Raw genomic sequence first — 18,714 nt, forward strand, 5'->3', positions numbered from 1 at the left:
AATTATGCGTAGAAGAGACCAAGTAAGGACATATTACAGGAAATAAGTGAGGCCACCTGTGTTTGGGTAGGGCTCCAGTAATTAGGGCTGCTGCTATAAATAGCAGCATGTGGGTTTGGCCATTGTGGAAGAATAACTGATCGCAGTTCGTCAGGAATCTTGTGTTGCTGGACTTTGTTGCTTTTTCACGCCTTTGAAACCAAAGCAGAGCAAAGTGTGTGTGTGTATGTGTCTCACTTCATTGGAAGAAGAAGGGGTGTGAAGTTTCTTCACAGCTGCTAGATAAGTACTTAATGACTGCTTAAGGGACATTGTACAGACTACCCGGTTGTTTTGGGACGAGTGCTCTTTGCCATACAAAAAGAGTGCTTAGTTTATTTTGAATTTTGTGATAAAGAACATTGTTTTGAATTTTCAAACATGTGTGTGTGTCTGAAATATGTACCCTTGAATTTTCGGGAGGCTCCTATCAGAGAGCCCGGTAGAACACACATTAATTAATTAATGTAATTAATTGACACTAGGAACATCCATCCCAAGCCCTATTCTAACCCCAGAGCAAAAAGGGCGACTAATTCCCCAAGACAGCTCCCTCCTGTTTTGTCGGGCTCTCTGGTAGACTCCTCCCAAAAATTCACAGGTACAAATTTCAGGCACACACACGTTTGAAAATTCAAAACAATGTTCTTTATAATGAAAATTCACTTAAACCAAGCCCTCTTTTGGTATAGCAAAGAGCACTCATCTCCAAACAAACTGGTAATTTGTACAAGTCCCTTATCAGTTCTGTGATACTTAGCTTGCAGCTGTGCGGCAATTCACAGTCCTTCTTTCACAAAATGAAACACACTTTGCTCTGGTTTAGTTTCAAAGCGGGGAAAAAGCAGCACACAAAAGGTCAAAGTCAGTAAAGCAGTCACAAAACAACGATCAGATAATCCTCCATAATGGCCAAACCCACAGGCTGCTATTTATAGCAGCCTCACTAATCACCACAGCCCCACCCAACCACAGATGGCCTCATTTTCTTTGATAATAATCTCTCAGTTGTTGCTGCCTATGCATCGCTCTCCGCATGCGTGGCTGTATCATTAACTCTTGTTCCGAATCCAAGGAGGAGCTAGATAATTGATCTCCTTCTGAGCTGTCTGCCACACTCTCCTCCTCCCTGTCACTCATGTCTTCTTGGTCAGAGGAGCCTTCATCAGCAGATTCCATCCGGGGGCAAAACAGGCCTGCAGCATGTGGATGTCTCCCCCACATCCACAGTCCTTGGGGCAGGAGCTGGGCCAGAGCTAACCACAACACCCCCTCTACTGGAATCGTGCCTTCTCACCTGGGCTCCGGGATTTCCCTGTTGACCTGGGGGTCCAGGCTCACCTTGAGGACCCTGAAAAAGAAAGCATAAAGAGCATATTCAGCAAGGCTGCCTGGATTTCACTTGAGAGAAACCAAAAGGGAAAACCCTCCAGGAGACCTTGGGTTATAACCGATTATACTTTTTATCAGTCAGGCTGCATAAAAGAACAAGCAAAACTCAATACTGCAGTTGCCAGCAATACGACTCCTAGCAGTATAATCCTGCTGACTACGATTATTTAGAAAACCTCTAACTTGCTAATGAAAAACATCCTGTTTTATCTGGATTTGTCATTTTGGGCTGCTAATAATGCTTTTTTATGGCTGGGGGGAAAAAAACCCAAAAACTTAAAAAGCATTGAAATTTCAGATCAGGAATCCGGCAGCCAAAACATTTTCTTGTTTCTGTGAAATATGGGTGAAATATGGGACTGCAAACCTGGGGCTGCTTCGGACATAGCTTTCCCCCCCCTCTTTGTATACAATAAGTCCTTAGTGGACAGTGTACTGTCTGGGTCAGTTTGTTTACACAGCAATATTAAACTCCTAATTTCTACTTCTATTATCCAACCATTGATAAATAACCATTGATATCCCACCATTGTATGTCTGTACGTATGTTTGGTTTTATAATAAGGGTTTTTAACTGTTTTCGTATTGGATTATTATTATATGCTGTTTTATTGCTGTTGTTAGCTGCCCCGAGTCTGCGGAGAAGGGCGGCATACAAATCCCATAAATAAATAGATAGATAGATAGATAGATAGATAGATAGATAGATAGATAGATAGATAGATAGATAGAATAAATAAATAGATAGATAGATAAATAGATAGATAGATCAATGAATGAATGAATGAATGAATGAATGAATAAATAAAATGAGTTCCAAATTTGAAACTTTTCTGTGTCATCTTTTTCTTTTACCTTCATTGTTAGTCTGTTCATTTCTGCATAGTCTAATTTTTTTTTAAATTATCTCTTCTTCTGTGGTTGTTCTGACATAGCTCTGAGTTTAGAGACCAAACACTTGCAGAATGTTGTGATTGCTGACTAAGCCATGGTATATCTTTGGTCACCGGCCATTGGCCTAGAAATCGGCCCTTCGTCAAGCACAGGACTTCCTTCCTTGTAGGAAAAATAACCACCCTTCTCCTAAGTGAAGGTGGGGTGGGAGGGGAGGGAATGTAGAGCAGAGGTCTCCAACCTTGGCTACTTGAAGGCTTGTGAACTTCAACTCCCAGAGTTCTTCAGCCAGAGTTTCACTGGCTGGGGAACTCTGGGAATTGAAGTCCACAAGTCATAAGAGTTATGTTAGAGTTAAAAACTCTAAGAGTTATGGCATCTGTTGAGATATGACCACCATATCTCAGGGAATTTTTGAACATTGTTCTTCCATGCTTGGCTTGCCATCGGGAGTAGAGTAGTACAAGGGGACACAATCTGAAGTTAGTTGGGGGGAAGATCAAAAGCAACATGAGAAAATATTATTTGACTGAAAGAGTAGTAGATGCTTGGAACAAACTTCCAGCAGACATGGTTGGTAAATCCACAGGAACTGAATTGAAACATGCCTGGGATAAACATATATCCATTGTAAGATAAAATACAGGAAGTAGTATAAGGGCAGACTAGATGGACCAGGAGGTCTTTTTCTGCCGTCAGTCTTCTATGTTTCTATGTTTCTATAAAGTGGCCAAGGTTGGAGGCACCTGATGGAGTGGACACAAAACTAGCCGGGGTAAGCAAAGGAGAAAGAAGAGATTCGAAAAGGCCTGGAGCTGAAATGAGCAGCAGGGAAACATAGTGGAGAGAAAATGTGTAAAGGAACACATTTGGGTGGGAAAATAAAGGACCCGGGCAGGGGTGGGCCCTGGATTCTTCCGCTGCCGGTTCGCTCAGGGTCGTGGCACACCCAGGCATGTCTGCTTTTCACCCACAGACCCACAGCAGTGAAAAAAAAGTAGCTTCTGCGCATGAGCAGAAGCAAAATCCAAGATGGTGGCACCCAGAGGAACACCGACAGAACACGCTCTGTGAGGTCAACGCTGAATGACTAATGGTTCTAAAGAACTAGTTAGAACTGATAGGAACCCACTTCTGGGCCTGTGGGCAGGATCTGAGTCCTGGCAGTGGGACGCAAATGGGCCTGGGTCCCCTCCTCAAGAAAGTGGGACAGGCGTGGCGGAAGAGAGAAGCAACTCCTTCAAGAAAATTGGTATCTCGAGGGCCACTAACAAAAGCCCAGCCCAGGTGAGAAAACTGACCAACATTCAAGAAGTAAATACAGTGATACCTTGTAATACAAACTTAATTGGTTCTGGGATGAGGTTCTTAAGGTGAAAAGTTTGTAAGATGAAACAATGTTTCCCATAGGAATCAATGGAAAAGCGATTAATGCGTGCAAGCCCAAAATTCACCCCTTTTGCCAGCCGAAGCACCCGTTTTTGCTCTGCTGGGATTCCCCTGAGGTTCCCCTCCATAGGAAACCCCACCTCCAGACTTCCGTGTTTTTGCGATGCTGTAGAGAAATCCCAGAAGGAGAATCCCAGCCTTGCAAACATGAGCGCTTCGCTGGCAACGGAAGTCCGAAGGTGGGGTTTCCCAGTGAAGGGAGCATCAGTGAAATCACAGCATTGCAAAAACACTGAAGTCCTTGAAACCCCACCTCTGGACCTCTGTGTTTTTGCAATTTCACTGAGGCTCCCCTTGCTGGGAAACCCCACCTCCGGACTTCCGTTGCCAGCAAAGCACTCATTTTTGTGCTGCTGGGATTACCTGCTGGGATTCCCCTGCTGCATCACAAAAACATGGAAGTCCAGAGGTGGGGTTTCCAGTGGAAGGGAGCCTCAGGGGAATCCCAGCAGTGCAAAAATGGGTGCTTCTCTGGCAATGGAAGTCCGGAGGCGGGGCATCCCAGCAGCGGCAGTGGGTTTGTAAGGTGAAAATAGTTTGTAAGAAGAGGCAAACAAATCTTAAACCCCACGTTTGTATCTCGAAAAGTTTGTATGACGAGGTGTTTGTAAGACGAGGTATCACTGTACTACAGATTAAGGGACTGCTAAAAAGTAAATGGCTCAACTGAAGACCCGTTAGCACCAACACTGACAGGGCAAGCCACTAGAACAGGAGTGTCAAACTCAAGGCTCAGGAACCAGAGCCAGCCTGCAGGGTGCTTAGATCCAGCCCGCAGAGCCACCTTGGAAACAGCAAAGGACTGGCCCCACGGTGGAGCAAAAATGGAGCTTATGAGGGCCACGTACTCCATTTTCACTGGCAGAGAGTTGCAGGAGGCTGTCACAGCCGAAAACAAATCTGGGAGCCTGTTTTCACTGGCAGAGTGCTCGGGCCACCACAGGGCCCCCCAACATGAGTGATGTTGAGCTGGCCATGCCCCCCTGCCCCTCCCCTCCAAGGTCAAACACAACCCTTATGCGGCCCTCAATGAAATCGAGTTTGACACCCCTGCACTAGAACATAACTGAGAGCAAAGCCCACTCCTTACTACAGTGGTCTCCACCTGCGGGTCAGGACCCCTTTGGGGTTCGAACAAGGGTCGCCTAAGACCCTGGGGGGCAAAGACAAATTTTCCATTGTGTCAGGCACAAAGCTTCTATTCTGGCACCTTGAAACATATTTTTACAATCCGACCAATCAGGCATTTACAGTGGGGGTGTCCTTCTGACCTTCCTGCCAATCAGCTTAAAGCTCTGTTCGGAGAATTAGTGCTAGACTTGTGGTTGGGGGTCACCACCACATGAGGGACTTTATTAAGGGGTCGTGGCATTAGAAAGGTTGAGAACCACTGCCTTACAAGAACTGAAGATGCTACCTAGTCTGGATAATGAAATTTCTGCCAGAAAACAACCAAGCCATGAGGACCACTCAGGACTGACCGTCTATTCCCTTCTGCCCCATTTGGAGTTCTGGACATCCTAACTCAAAATGGACTCCAAGCAATTAAATCCAGGAGGGCAGCTTGCCTCCCAGTATTGTGGATCTTCGATCGCTGGAGGTTTTCAAGGAAAGACTGGTCACCCGTTTGTCCAGGAGGGTAGGAGAACTACTCTTGTCCCGGGCAGGGAATTTCACTAGTGGACCTTTAAGGCCCCTTCTGTCCCTATGAAAGTGGAGTAATTTCACGGAAGGGACGATGAGGAAGCGAGAACCCCTGAGGAACAGCCCTGGGCCTGGAGAGAGCTGCAAAAGAGAAGACAGGAGAGAAAGATGAAAGCAAGAGAGAGGACGTAGACGGCAGGACCAGCCTCCTACTTTTGAGTTGAGGTCTCCCCCATCAAAGCTCCCCACCCAGAAGGTCCTTTGGGCACCATGGAAAATAACCCGACTGTCCTCCTTGGGACAATCCTCCAAGAATGGGACCGCCTCTGTCTCCAGGACCTTTTCCTCCTTCTGGCCTCCAGATTAAGCGCCATGTGCCACTAATTACGTACCTAAGTGCTTCAAGAGACACACGGCCCTTCATGCTGGAGTAGTTGATGGCCGCTGATTACTCTAGCGAGTTCTTTATTCAAGGAAATGCAATATGCGACCCATGAAAATCAATTTGAAATGTAAAATTAATTAGCGCCATTTACTTTAGGAAAACAACGTCCACCAGCTCTGGAATGAAGGTGGTCTGAAAAGCCATTTGGGTTGAATTTACGCAGCGCAAGTAAGCTCGCCTGGGGCGGGCAGGCACTTACCACATTCCCCTTCGGGCCGGACTGTCCGTCCATCCCAGCAATGCCCTGGTGGGAACATTCAAAAAAGAAGGCAGAGGCAGGACGTGAGCCGGAGTCAGCATGGATGGAAGCCCCCCCGCAGCCCTATTCCCAGCTGTCCATCCCAGACTCCCGAAGTGAAGCCTGCTATGAAAACTCTGGAAAGGAGTTGGGGCAATGCTCAGCTCCACCACAAAGCAGCGGCTCTCCCAAGCACCCTCTCCCCATTTCACTCCCAAGGACCTGTTTTGCTTTATCATCCTCCCTTGTGGTACAGAGTTTGGGCAACTGAATAGAGGTGAGTGTTTGCTGGCCAGATGCCCTTCCCTGTCGCCAATGTGGAATTATATTCCGCAGATATAATCTCATTGTGCCCAGAGAGAGAAATATCTGCCTCTCCCTAGGATCGAACTTGCCGCCTCCTGATAGTGAGGAGAGAGCGCCACCTCTAGGCCAGCGCACTCTTGCCTGTTTTGCTTTATCCCCCCATGCAAAATCCTTGGCAGGTCTGGCCTTCACATCATGCCTTGGCAAGTGAAAGAAGGGAATTAAAACTGGGCTCATCCCGGCCCCAAAATTGATGGCCTGGAGTTCTCTTACCCAAATCCTCTGGAGGGATAAGAGCTGGACTAGAGCTCCCCTCTACCTCACTCAGCATTTCCACCCACTTCCACCCATTCCACTCCCCTGCAGGCACAATCCCTCGTTCTCAACCTCGTCCTGCCCCCAGGGAAGGATGATGAGGGATCGGGCCCACGGGCTCTGAGAAGCAGCCCTGGGGCTCCCAGAGGCCAAATGGGCAGAGTCCCATTCATCCACTGCAGGTCTGGTGGCAAAGGCAGCAGGATTGGACCCAGGGAAGCCCTGTCTGTCCTGGGAGGAGGAATGAAAAGGGGAGGCAGGACGTCTAAGCTCATCTTTCCCAAGACAGCCTGTTCTTTGCTGCAATCGGCTGTGAAAACTCTTGCTTCTGATCATCACTTGCATGGCACACTAGAGGGTAGAAAAATATTTCCATGCCAAATCATGGAAGCAAAGTGCAAAGTGTGTTTTTTGCCACTGCAATGATGTGAGAAAGTGTCCTTGGGAGTTGAAGATGGAAGGTGATCATGGGTGGCAGAGAGGCATCCCGTCTTCCTGCCAAAATATTCCTTTATACTCACCGGAGGTCCTGGTGGCCCTGGAGGTCCTTTTGGTCCAAGCAAACCACGGGGACCCTGGAAGAAGAAAGAAGTTTAATTTGAAAGTGTCTACGAGGAACAGAAAAGTTTCTTCTTGTGCAGAGCTATAAACTTTGCGCTGGAAAAGGCAATAGACAATGTTGAAGGGGAATGTTCCTTCATGAGCACTAGGCAGCCTGAGAAGAAGACCCAGTGCGTGCCTTCAGATCACATGTTCTGCTCAAATGCCAAATCCCGTCTCCATGTCCCAAAGGGGCTTTTTCAGGAGGCAACTGGACTTTCTGGGTTTTTTTTTTCTTTTGAAGATGTTTTGCTTCTCATCCCAGAATCTTCTTCAGCTCTGACAGGACAGTGAAGGGATGGAAGGATTGATATTCCTTGCAGACAGCTGGTCCTTTGCATCCTTTTAGAGGGTCCTTGAAGCACTTGGGAGGTTGATCTGTGTCCTCAGGGTCCCCTAACGTTCCTGGTTCTTGCAGTCTGCCATTTTTTCCTCTGGCACCATTCCTACATCTTCCACCATTCAAAGGGTCTTCATCCCAAACTGCATAGCTAAATGTCTGTAGAGATTCTAAGGCACCCGGTTGTGGCTGTCCCAGAGGTGCTTATTTTTCAGGAAGCAACTGGACTTTCTTGCTTCAATGGCCCAAAAGAAAAAAAACCCCGAGGAAATCCAGTTGCCTCCTGAAAAAGGGACCACCAGGACAGAGAATCTCTGCCAACTCCTGCCTCGATGGCGCGGCTGAGCACTCACAACCAACTACCCAAACCCGTTTTCATTTCATCCACATCTGATTGTCTGCAGCTGGAAGAGGGATAAATTCAGAAGCGCAAAAGGGCAGGGAGCAAATCTGGCTACAGCCAGGTTGAGATTATGTTATTTCTCAAAGTAAACTTTAATTCAAGTTAGTACAGTGGTCCCTTGACTTTCGCAGGGGATACGTTCCAAGACTGCCCGCGAAAGTCAAATTTCCGCAAAGTAGAGACGCTCCCTTCCTTCCTTCCTCCCCCTCCCTCCTCCATTCCTGGTTTTACTTACTCCCAGAACCCACAGGGGCAATGGGGAGGCAAGCTGGAGGCTTTGGTGCGCTCGCTGCCAGTGTCTCCCATGGTGGTGGCGGCGGCAGCGCCAGTGCTCAGGGTCAGGGCAGGGGAAGCTCAAGGCAAGAGGGATCCAGGCCAGGACTTGAAGCCACGATTCCAGGCCGGTCAGCTGGGAGGTCAGACGCTACCACTGAGGGAGACGGCTTAGGGGGGGTGGGGGAAGAAGAGGCGGCAGCGGCGGGCGGCAGTAAGCGATGGCGGCGGAAAAAGAGGCAGCACCCTTTGGTGCTTGAGGTGACACTGAGCTGCGGGCAGAGGCTACCGGAGGGTTGTGATGGGCCCACCGCAAGCCATCCCCGTGATTAGTGTGCGGCCCCCTGACCCAACTATGCCCTCAGCTCCTCCCCCCTCAGCCGAGTTAGGGTGGTCTTGTCCACCCACAAGGTTAGGCTTCAAGTGGAGCGTACCAATGCTCCGAGAATTAAAGGGGAGGGATCAGGAGACTGGGGCGGAAGCGGGCTATACCCTTCCACGAAAGTCGGACCTGCGAAAGTCAAGGGACCACTGTATATCTGTGTGTGGCTGAGTAGTTATTCACAACTAATCTCAATCTAAACATTTCTGTGTGTGCACAACCTTGGCAAACAAAGATTACTCTGCTCATACATCATAGAAACATGGAAACATAGAAGACTGACGGCAGAAAAAGACCTCATGATCCATCTAGTCTGTCCTTATACTATTTTCTGTATTTTATCTTAGGATGGATATATGTTTATCCCAGGCATGTTTAAATTCAGTTACTGTGTATTTATCTACCATGTCTGCTGGAAGTTTGTTCCAAGGATCTACTACTCTTTCAGTCAAATAATATTTTCTCATGTTGCTTTTGATCTTTCCCCCAACTAACTTCACATTGTGTCCCCTTGTTCTTGTGTTCACTTTCCTATTAAAAACACTTCCCTCCTGGACCTTCTTTAACCCTTTAACATATTTAAATGTTTCGATCATGTCCCCCCTTTTCCTTCTGTCCTCCAGACTATACAGATTGAGTTCATTAAGTCTTTCCTGATACGTTTTATGCTTAAGACCTTCCACCATTCTTGTATCCCATCTTTGGACCCGTTCAATTTTGTCAATATCTTTTTGTAGGTGAGGTCTCCAGAACTGAACACAGTATTCCAAATGTGGTCTCACCAGCGCTCTATATAGCGGGATCACAATCTCCCTCATCTTTTAATGACCCCACAATCCCATGCGGGGTGGAATCTAGGCAACTGAATGGAGCCAGCAGAGTGCTTTAATAGCCAGGTGACCTTTCTTAGCAGATTTATTCTCATTGTGCCCCAAGAGAGAAAAAATATCTGCTTCTACTTAGGATCGAACTCACGGCCTCCTGATTGTGAGGCAAGAGCTCCACCTCTAGGTCACTGTGACACTCCTGGATGTGTGCCTTAAATGCATCCCCCATTGTCCAAAGGAAAGGAATTGTCTCCGTTTTCCAAAAACTTACCGGCTCTCCGGGAAGACCTCTGGGCCCAACTTCTCCATCGTCACCCTGTTTGGCAGGAGAAAGGAAAGAGGGAGTAAGAGCCAGGCCCCCATCAGGCCTCTCTTGTTAAACAATAATAGGGGGGGGGACAAACCTATTTGGGGAGGGGAAGTGAAGCAGCTCCATTCACTAAAAGCCAGGACAAGAAACAATGGATGGAAACTAATGAAATAGAGAAGCAACCTAGAACTAAGGAGGAACTTCCTAACAGTGAGGACAATTAACCTGTGGAACAGCTGGCCTCCAGAAGTTGCGGGTGGCTCCATCACTGAAGGCTTTTAAGAAGAGACCGGACAGCCGCTTGTCTAGAACAGTGATTTTCAACCTTTTTTGAGCCGCGGCACATTTTTTACATTTACGAAACCCTGGGGCACATTGATCGGGGGGAGGGTGGGGGCTAAAAAAAGTTTGGACAAAAAAATTCTCTCTCTCTCTTCCTCCCTTTTGCTCTATTTCTCTCTCCCTTCCTTCTTTCTCTTTCCATCCCTCTTTCTTTCTCTCCCTCTCCCTCCCTCCCTCTATGTCTTTCTCTCTCTCTCCTTCCCTCCCTCTCTCTTTCTCTATTGCTTTCTTTCTCTCTCTCTTGCTTTCTTTCTCTCTCTTGTTCTCTTTCTCTCTCTCGCTCTTTCTCTCTCTTGCTTTCTTTCTCTCTCTCTCTCTTGCTTTCTTTCTCTTTTGCTTTCTCTCTCTCTCTGAGCTTCGCAGCACACCTGACCATGTCAAATGGCACACTAGTGTGCCACGGCACACTGGTTGAAAAACACTGGTCTAGAAAATACAGGGTCTCCTACTAGAAGACCACCAAGGTCCTTTCCAACTCTGTTATTTTGTTCTGTTCTGAAGATGAGAGCCCCAAAGGTTGGAACAAGACTACTGTAATCATGGTCTCATCGAGCCAAATTGCTTTAAACAAAATAATGAAAATTGGGTGACTACATTTGACCCAGGGAGGGCAATCGGCAATGGGCTGAGTCACCAGGTGAGGGATTTACAAGAATCCTTTAACTATATGCCTCCCTATATTTATACATCCCATCTATAGGGTGGGGCACTCTATCCCATCACTCTGGAGGTCTTTCTTTCGCCTCTGGAGGCATAAACTGCTCTCCCTGGGTGTGGAGGGCAGTGACTGATGTACAGCATAAGCCCAGCGAGGGATAAACAGACCTCAAATCATTTAAGGTTCACAAGGACACTTGATACAACTCACCCTGTCACCATCTTCACCGGGGGCTCCTGGAGGACCCGAGGGGCCAGGATCACCCTGAAGAGAGGGGAAAAAAGGCCAGCATCAGTCATGTTTTAGTACTTTATGTGTAAAACAAAGCAATTGGTGGAAACTCGTCAAGGAGAGAAGCAAGCTGGGATTAAGGAGGAACTTCCCAAAGAGTAAGGACAGTTAAACAGTGGAACAGCTGGCCTCAAGAAGTTGTGGGGAGCTCCATCACTGGCTAGGTTCCTAAGAAGAGACTAAGTAATTTTCCTGAAATTGCAGAAGGATCCCCCGTTTGAGCCGGGGGAGGGGTGGACTAGAAGACCTCTAAGGTCCCCTCCAGCCCCCTGGGCTCCTCCTAGAAATCTTGGCATGGAAGTCAATCCTCTTGCAAGACACCAGCCGCTTCTTCGGCCCAGACAGTTGGCAGAGAGAGTCAAAATAAAAATAGCAATGCTGCTAGGAATGAGGAAGACAGCGATTCAGAGGGAAAGGGGGCGCCGAGGTGGTCACATGCTATTGTGGTTGGCTCTGGCCCAGCTTTTGCCCCAGGGAATGGGGAGGTGGATGCAGGGGAAACTTCAACATGTCACAGGCCTGTGTTATTGCCGACAGAATCAGTGCAGAGTTTAGTTTCCTCGGACGAAGAAGAAGGTGGGAGTGACTCGGCAGAGGAGGGCTTGGCACACAGCCCAGGCAGTCAATCTTCCTTATCTTCTATAGTTTCAGATGATGACATTTTGGATCCACCCAAGCACAGAATTATGCATAGAAGAGACCAAGTAAGAACATATTACAGGAAATAAGGGAGGCCACCTGTGTTTGGGTGGGGTTCCAGTAATTAGGACTGCTGCTATAAATAGCAGCATGTGGGTTTGGCCATTGTGGAAGAATATCTGCTGCAGTTTCATCAGGAATCTTGTGTGCTGGACTTTGTTGCTTTTTCATGCCTTTGAAACCAAAGCAGAGCAGTGTGTGTATGTGTCTCTCTTCGTTGGAAGAAGAAGGGGTGTGAAGTTTCTCCACAGCTGCTGGCTAAGTACTTAATGACTGCTTAAGGGACATTGTACAGATTACCGGGTTGTTTTGGGAAGAGTGCTCTTTGCAATACAAAAAGAGTGCTTAGTTTATTTTGACTTTTGTGATAAAGAACATTGTTTTGAATTTTCAAACGTGTGTGTGTCTGGAATTTGTATCCTTGAATTTTCGGGAGGCTCCTATCAAAGAGCCCGGCAGAACACATGCCAACAGAAAGATCTCCGAGGTACCAGCAGGAAAGACAGGGGATTAATATGGGACCCCAGCTGGCCTTTTAAAAAAAAATGTGGAACAGCTACTGGATACAGGATGTTTCCAAAATGACGATGGTCAAAGCCCAGGGACCCAGCCGCTTCCTGGGAGTTTTGTGCCTGCCGCCCGGATGCTCCAAAAACACCAAGAATTCTTTGTACGGCCATTATCTGCAATTCACTTTCAGTTTTCTCCCTGACATCCTCCTCAGGTTGGCCTGAATGTGTCATTGTTAAAAAAAAAAATTCAAGCCGTGTTCAGGAAAAACCTCAGAAGCTGCTTCCTCAATTGCTGCACAAGCACCTCATTAAAATGTTCCCCAGCTGCCCTGGGGATTTCAGGCTTGGTCCCAGACATTCATCTTCAGCGTTTGGATGTTTTCAGATGTCCATCTCTCAATGTTTTAAAAGCCCCCCCATTGTTTTTACAGCACATGTACGATCCTGTGGCAGGGGCTGAAAGTTATGAAAAATGTGGCATTTGATCAACCCCTGGCCTTGAGTCTGCAGACGTTCTCTCTCGTCCAGGTCATGGTGGTCCCAAGGGTGCTTTTCTCAACTGGACTCTCTCTGTTCTTTGTTTGTTTGAAGACGTTTTGCTTCTCATCCGAGAAGTTATCTTCAGCTCTGTCTGCGTGAAATATAAATCCTTCCACCCCCAACTGAGCCGAAGAAGCTTCTGGGATGAGAAGCGAAACATCTTAAAAAGAAAAAAGAAACTCCAGTTGCCTCCTGACAAAAAGCCCCTTTGGGACAACCAGGACCTTAAATTCCCCCTCCCTCCCTCTCATCCCTTGTTGGAAAATGTCATGAATGACTCTTGTTAGAACTCCGCCATAACTGTTGGGTTGGCAATATACTGGCTGCAGACTGCCACAGGAGGGAGCTAGAGTTTATAGCTTATTTCTCTGGAGTTTTCTCTTTGTTTCTCTTTGTCTGGCTTCTCACTGTTAATGGCTACTCATTGCAATCTCTCTGTATTGTAGTCATGTATATCAGCTAAAATGTGTTCAGGCTTGATATCTTTGTTTACTGATTATGACAAAGACAACTGGTAAGAAAGACTATGCATCCCACACTCTCAACTCCGTGTGCTCAGCAAGGCAGAAAGATAAGCAGGACTTACCCTGTACCCCTTTTCTCCGAGGATCCCAGCCAGGCCATCGAAACCTCGGTCGCCCTGCAAGAAAGTTCAGAGGGAGCGTGACTTCTAGATCCAGGACCAGGCTCTCAGGAGCTCCCCACACAGGGCCAAGCCGCGCGGGGGGGGGGGGGGGGGGGAGTCCCATCCCCAAGCAGACCTTGAGAAAATGGACAGAGGAATGCCTGGTCTGCGTTTGGATCTGCCTGGCAGAAGGGAATCTGGGCCAACGGGCTTCGTGTCCACCCAGGCAAATGCTGGCGGCTTCCTATATTTTAGGAGCTCCTGTATCTGCTCAGCCCTCGATCGCGAAGGTCCCCTTGGGGACATCAACCCCAGCATGGTGGTGGTGGCAGCTCTGGGCTCCGCTCTGCCCTGACCCTTCCCCCATTCTTCCCTCTGGCTGAGCTAACTCTGCAAGCACCTGGACAGCTCCCACCTTCTCTTTCAGAGGGCCAAGCACAAAGCACCTGTGCTCGGAGGGATGTGCAAAGAGAGAAGAAGGAAGAGGGAAAGGGAGGGGGTTGGCTAATGTGGGGTGGAAGATGGGGACCTGGAATGCCCCCCTCCATTCTCTTGCAATCACGGGCCTCCCTTCCCCCTCCAGAGGGCATTTTGTGCTCAGTTCTCTGTTTCAGACATTCACACTCTTGACTCAGGAGAGGATTAAAAAGGGAAAAAAGAACCTTATTTGGCCATTTTGGCATTGGAGAAGCTCTGGAGTTGAGCCAGAACAAAGAGTTGGGCAAAAGCTCAATTAGGTTTTGTTTAATTGCAGTGAAACTTAAATGGGATGAGTTCCTAGAGGGTCACATAGAAAATAGCGATTATTGGGAGGCCTTGGAGGTCTAGGGAGACCCCCAGTTGCAGGCAGCATCCGATTTGGGGCATCCAGGACTTGCTGGGGGAATTCCAACCCCCCTCCCCGACTCCGACTCCTGCTTCCTTCCCACGCCAGGATAGGGGCCGAAGCCCCACTTCTACCGCCCTCTCCACTCTCTTGCCTGGGCAGCAGAAGCGAAGGGGAGGGGGGGTTCGATTTGGTTTTTTTTTAATGCATTCTTTATTTTAAAATCTGCCTGCCATTCCTCAATTCCCTTAATAATAATAATAAAATTTTTATTTACGGTCAAAGACCATCAATATAATATTAATAATAATTAAAAGGAAAAAGAACAGGAAACAGGACTTTTGGCTGAGCAACCAAGATTGACCCATTGTAACTATACAAGAGATGTACATATCTCGCTATGAAGGCACACATTTGTGATGAATCCCCGCTGCTGCCGTGCAGAATCTGGCCACCTGTGCTGTAATCCTGGCCTGCTCATCCCCAAGCAACCACCGGAGATAGGCAACGGCCGAGCGGCCAGGATATCCCTCAATAAGTGGTAGAATATGCTTTCTCCTAATGTCAGTGTAAAAGGAGCATCTCAGGAGCATGTGTCCCTCAGTCTCCACCTCTCCTGAGCCACAAGGGCAAAATCTTTCAGTGGCTTGAGTTCCCTTGTACTTTCCATACAAAACGGTGGATGGAAGCACATGGCACCATACAAGAGAAAATGCCTTTTGATGGCTTGCTGACTCTATCTCTCCCAGGTATCTTGCAGGAGCCACAACATATCTAGTGGCATCTGGGGCCAGAAACAGCGGAGCTCTACCCAAGTCCTCCTGCCTCTCGATGTCCTCCACCCTTTGTCGCAAGGTCTGTCCTTCTAGATCATAGTTCATCTCGAATATTAAATCTGGGGAGAAGCCTAATTTGTGAAGATTGAACTCGATGGCCTTAACCAGGATAATTCCATAATAGGAATTGCCCATTCAGAAGCCAACCTCCTTCATTGCATTATCTCAGAGCAGACCAAACTTCAACCAAACCTATAGAGCCAGCTATGACCCGTACATGACCCCCACTTGGCCCCATGGGAATCTGACAACAGACAATGGAATACATGTTCTTGCACAAGAACAGAAAGCTCAAGCGCAAAGCCCAAGAGAAGGCAAATCCCACACTCTCAGCTCCATGCGCTCAGCTGCACCAGAACCATGGGCTTTGTGGTTCTGCTTCCTCATTAAGCCATCTTCCCAATCCGCCTCCAGCCTCCATCTCGTCTCCGGTGCTTTTTCCCCTCGGCTTGGAATGGAGCCAAATGGATATTTCTTCCCACAAATGGATGGCCTGGATCTTTCCGAAAGCAGTTTAAGCTGTCTTGGTAGGATCTACGAGGGGAGCGCTGATGGATGGGGAATTCTCCTGAGTCACGGAGCATCCTTGTACAACCTCGCCTGTTGGAATTAGTTCTCCCCTCTCTCTCCAGTCATAAATTATGCCCCTGCCAGCTCCTCTCTCCCTCCACCCAGGAGCTCAGGCTTCGGAGACGAGAGAGACTCAGAAGAGAAGAAGCAGATGATTTGCAGTCCTCCTCCTTCTCTCCTTCCCCTCCCCACATCTCTTCCCACGTTAAGTACCTCCATAATCAGCCACTTAAACCTGCTAATATACAATATATATATCTGCTGGGAGTTTGTCCCAAGCATCTATGACTCTTTCAGTCAAACAATATTTTCTCATGTTGCTTCTGATCTTTCCTGCAACTAATATCAGAAGCAATGTGAGAAAATATTATTTTAAAGTTTATTTATTTATTGATTTATTGATTGATTGGATTTGTATGCTGCCCCTCTCCGCAGACTCGGGGCGGCTAACAACAAGTTCTCCAGGACGGTCTCTAAAACTCTCATTGTGTATTGGACAAAATAAATAAATAAAATAAATAAACTTCCAGGCAAACATCCCTGCGTTGAGATTCTGCGTTACTGCTTGTCTCTTTTTGATGGAAGCCCAGCGAGGCCAGGGAAGGAAGGCGGTTGTGAAAATGGCCACGCAGCGTGGAATTGCCCCCCCCCCCCCGAATGCTCCTGGGAAAGACCCTCTGGGAAGGGGAAAGAACGGCAGGGATGGAACAGTGGGGCCCACTTACCTTCGGTCCCGTTTGGCCTGGCATCCCCCGAGCACCGTCACTGCCAGCCCGTCCCTAAAATGAGAGAGGAAACAGGGAATTCAGCAGCCAAACTAGATCCAGGAGAAGCAAAACAAAATTGCTCTGGCGCTGAAGTAAAGTCACCGGACGGTCCACTCCAACGTCCACCGCTTCCTTCTCTTCTCCCCCCCCCCCGTGTATTCTTCACAAAGTATCTGGCGGGCTCCAGAGCTGGCCTGCTGTAAGCCATGACTGCATACTCCCCGTCTTTATTATTATTATTATTATTATTATTATTATTATTATTATTATTATTATGTAAATACAACACAGCAAACGAGATCATTATGCTGGATTTCGTATTTCATCACCAGTCGGGCGCTTCCCAAGCACCTAGGACTGTGTGATGTAGCGGCGAATTATGTTTGCTGATCCCAGTAAAGTGGCCTTTTGCAATTGACAAATGGAGATTTTGTCAATTCCGATGGTTTTCAAATGTCCGCTGAGATCCCTTGGCACTGCACCCAGCATGCCAAGTACCACTGGGACCACTTTCACTGGCTTATGCCAGAGTCGTTGCAGCTCGATTTTTAGATCTTCGTATTTCACTAATTTCTCTAGCTGCTTCTCCTCAATTCTGCTGTGCCTTGGGATTGCGATGTCGATGATCCATACTTTCTTTTTCTCCACAATCAGGATGTCTGGTGTGTTATGCTTCAGAATTCGGTCAGTCTGAAGTCGGAAGTCCCACAGTAGTTTTTCTTGCTCATTTTCGACCACTTTTTCGGGCTTAAAGATCCCACCAGTTCTTTGCCACTGGTAAATGGTAGTTCCAGCACAAGTTCCAGTGGATCATCTTTGCCACAGCATCATGTCTTTGCTTGTAGTCAGTGTGTGCGATCTTTTTGCAGCAGCTGAGTATGTGATCGATTGTTTCACATTATTATTATTATTATTATTATTATTATTATTATTATTATTATTATTAATTAGAGTTGAATGCCGCCCCTCTCCGGAGACTCGGAGCGGCTCCCCAAATTGCGGGCCCTGGTCCCAAGGAGTTCCGCAAAGTTCAGTAGCAGGCAGGTCAGACTAGGGAACTAAAGTCATGCGTGCGTGGGCAGCACCCCCTCAAAATTCCCTCAGAAGAATGAAATATTTTAGGAACTATTTTTAAAAAAGGCAGAATAATGTATTTCCCTAAAGGAGAAATGGAGAAACATGTTTTTTTTAAAGCAGCCCCCAGTCTTTCTTAATAACCCACAGTAGCTGCCAGCACTAATGGAGATAGAGAGCATATTGAAAGAGGAAGCCAACTATATAGATGGATCCATTCATAAGCAAAGCAAATATATATTTATATATATTTATTCGATTTTTATGCCGCCCTTCTCCTTAGACTCAGGGCGGCTTACAACATGTTAGCAATAGTACTTTTTAACAGAACCAGTCTATTGCCCCCACAATCTGGGTCCTCATTTTACCCACCTAGGAAGGATGGAAGGCTGAGTCAACCTTGAGCTGGTGATGAGATTTGAACCACTGACCTACAGATCTACAGTCAGCTTCAGTGGCCTGCAGTACAGCAGTCTACCTGCTGCACCACTCCAGCTCAATGCTGCCAGCAGAAGCCCATTCAAGACAGGGCAATTCGAGAAACTCCTTGCAGCAAAGTTTGACAGTTAACAAAAGCAGAGGGGTAGAACAAGGAGCCCTTCACTCAAGACCCAACACTGGACAAAAGCCATTAGCCACCATAGGAATTGCCTGACATCTTTTTAGAAACACAAAGCTCATATTGCACAAATCCCAAAACTTCCACAACATAGAACCATATTACGAATCCTTCCTCTTACTCAATTGTTTTTCAGCTGACCCAAAATTTGCATGCTGGTTTTTTTGTGTGGTTCTGCTTCATCAACAAACTTTCTTTCCAATCGGCCTCCATATTGTCTTCTTTCTCCTGGCTTGGAGCGCAACCAGAAGGATTTTTCTTCCAACACATGCTAATATTACTTTTATTATTATTTATTAACCGTCTAGGACTCCAGATGGGCGATGAAGATGAGCTTCACATAACATCATGCTGGACGTTGATTGGACCCTCAGCACCGGACCCCGGGGGGGGGGGGATTCGGGCAAACTTTCAAACTGAATTTCCTGAATCTCCCATCCACACACCATGGAGGAGGTGGGGAGGAGGTGGAGAGGCAAGAGGCGGGGAGGAAAGCGG

At 47.4% G+C, this 18,714-nt stretch overlaps 1 protein-coding gene across 1 annotated transcript in view; it reads right to left on the reverse strand.

Moving 5' to 3' along the window:
* Positions 1 to 18,714, reverse strand: part of COL5A1 (collagen type V alpha 1 chain) — a 243,625-nt gene that overhangs the window by 90,411 nt on the left and 134,500 nt on the right. Inside the window, 7 exon segments of the mRNA XM_070758910.1 lie at positions 1,337 to 1,390; positions 6,063 to 6,107; positions 7,244 to 7,297; positions 9,819 to 9,863; positions 11,068 to 11,121; positions 13,486 to 13,539; positions 16,482 to 16,535. Coding sequence (XP_070615011.1) covers positions 1,337 to 1,390; positions 6,063 to 6,107; positions 7,244 to 7,297; positions 9,819 to 9,863; positions 11,068 to 11,121; positions 13,486 to 13,539; positions 16,482 to 16,535 — 360 coding nt within the window.

This window comes from Erythrolamprus reginae, chromosome 8, assembly GCF_031021105.1.
Source record: "Erythrolamprus reginae isolate rEryReg1 chromosome 8, rEryReg1.hap1, whole genome shotgun sequence".
Lineage (NCBI taxonomy): Eukaryota > Metazoa > Chordata > Lepidosauria > Squamata > Dipsadidae > Erythrolamprus > Erythrolamprus reginae.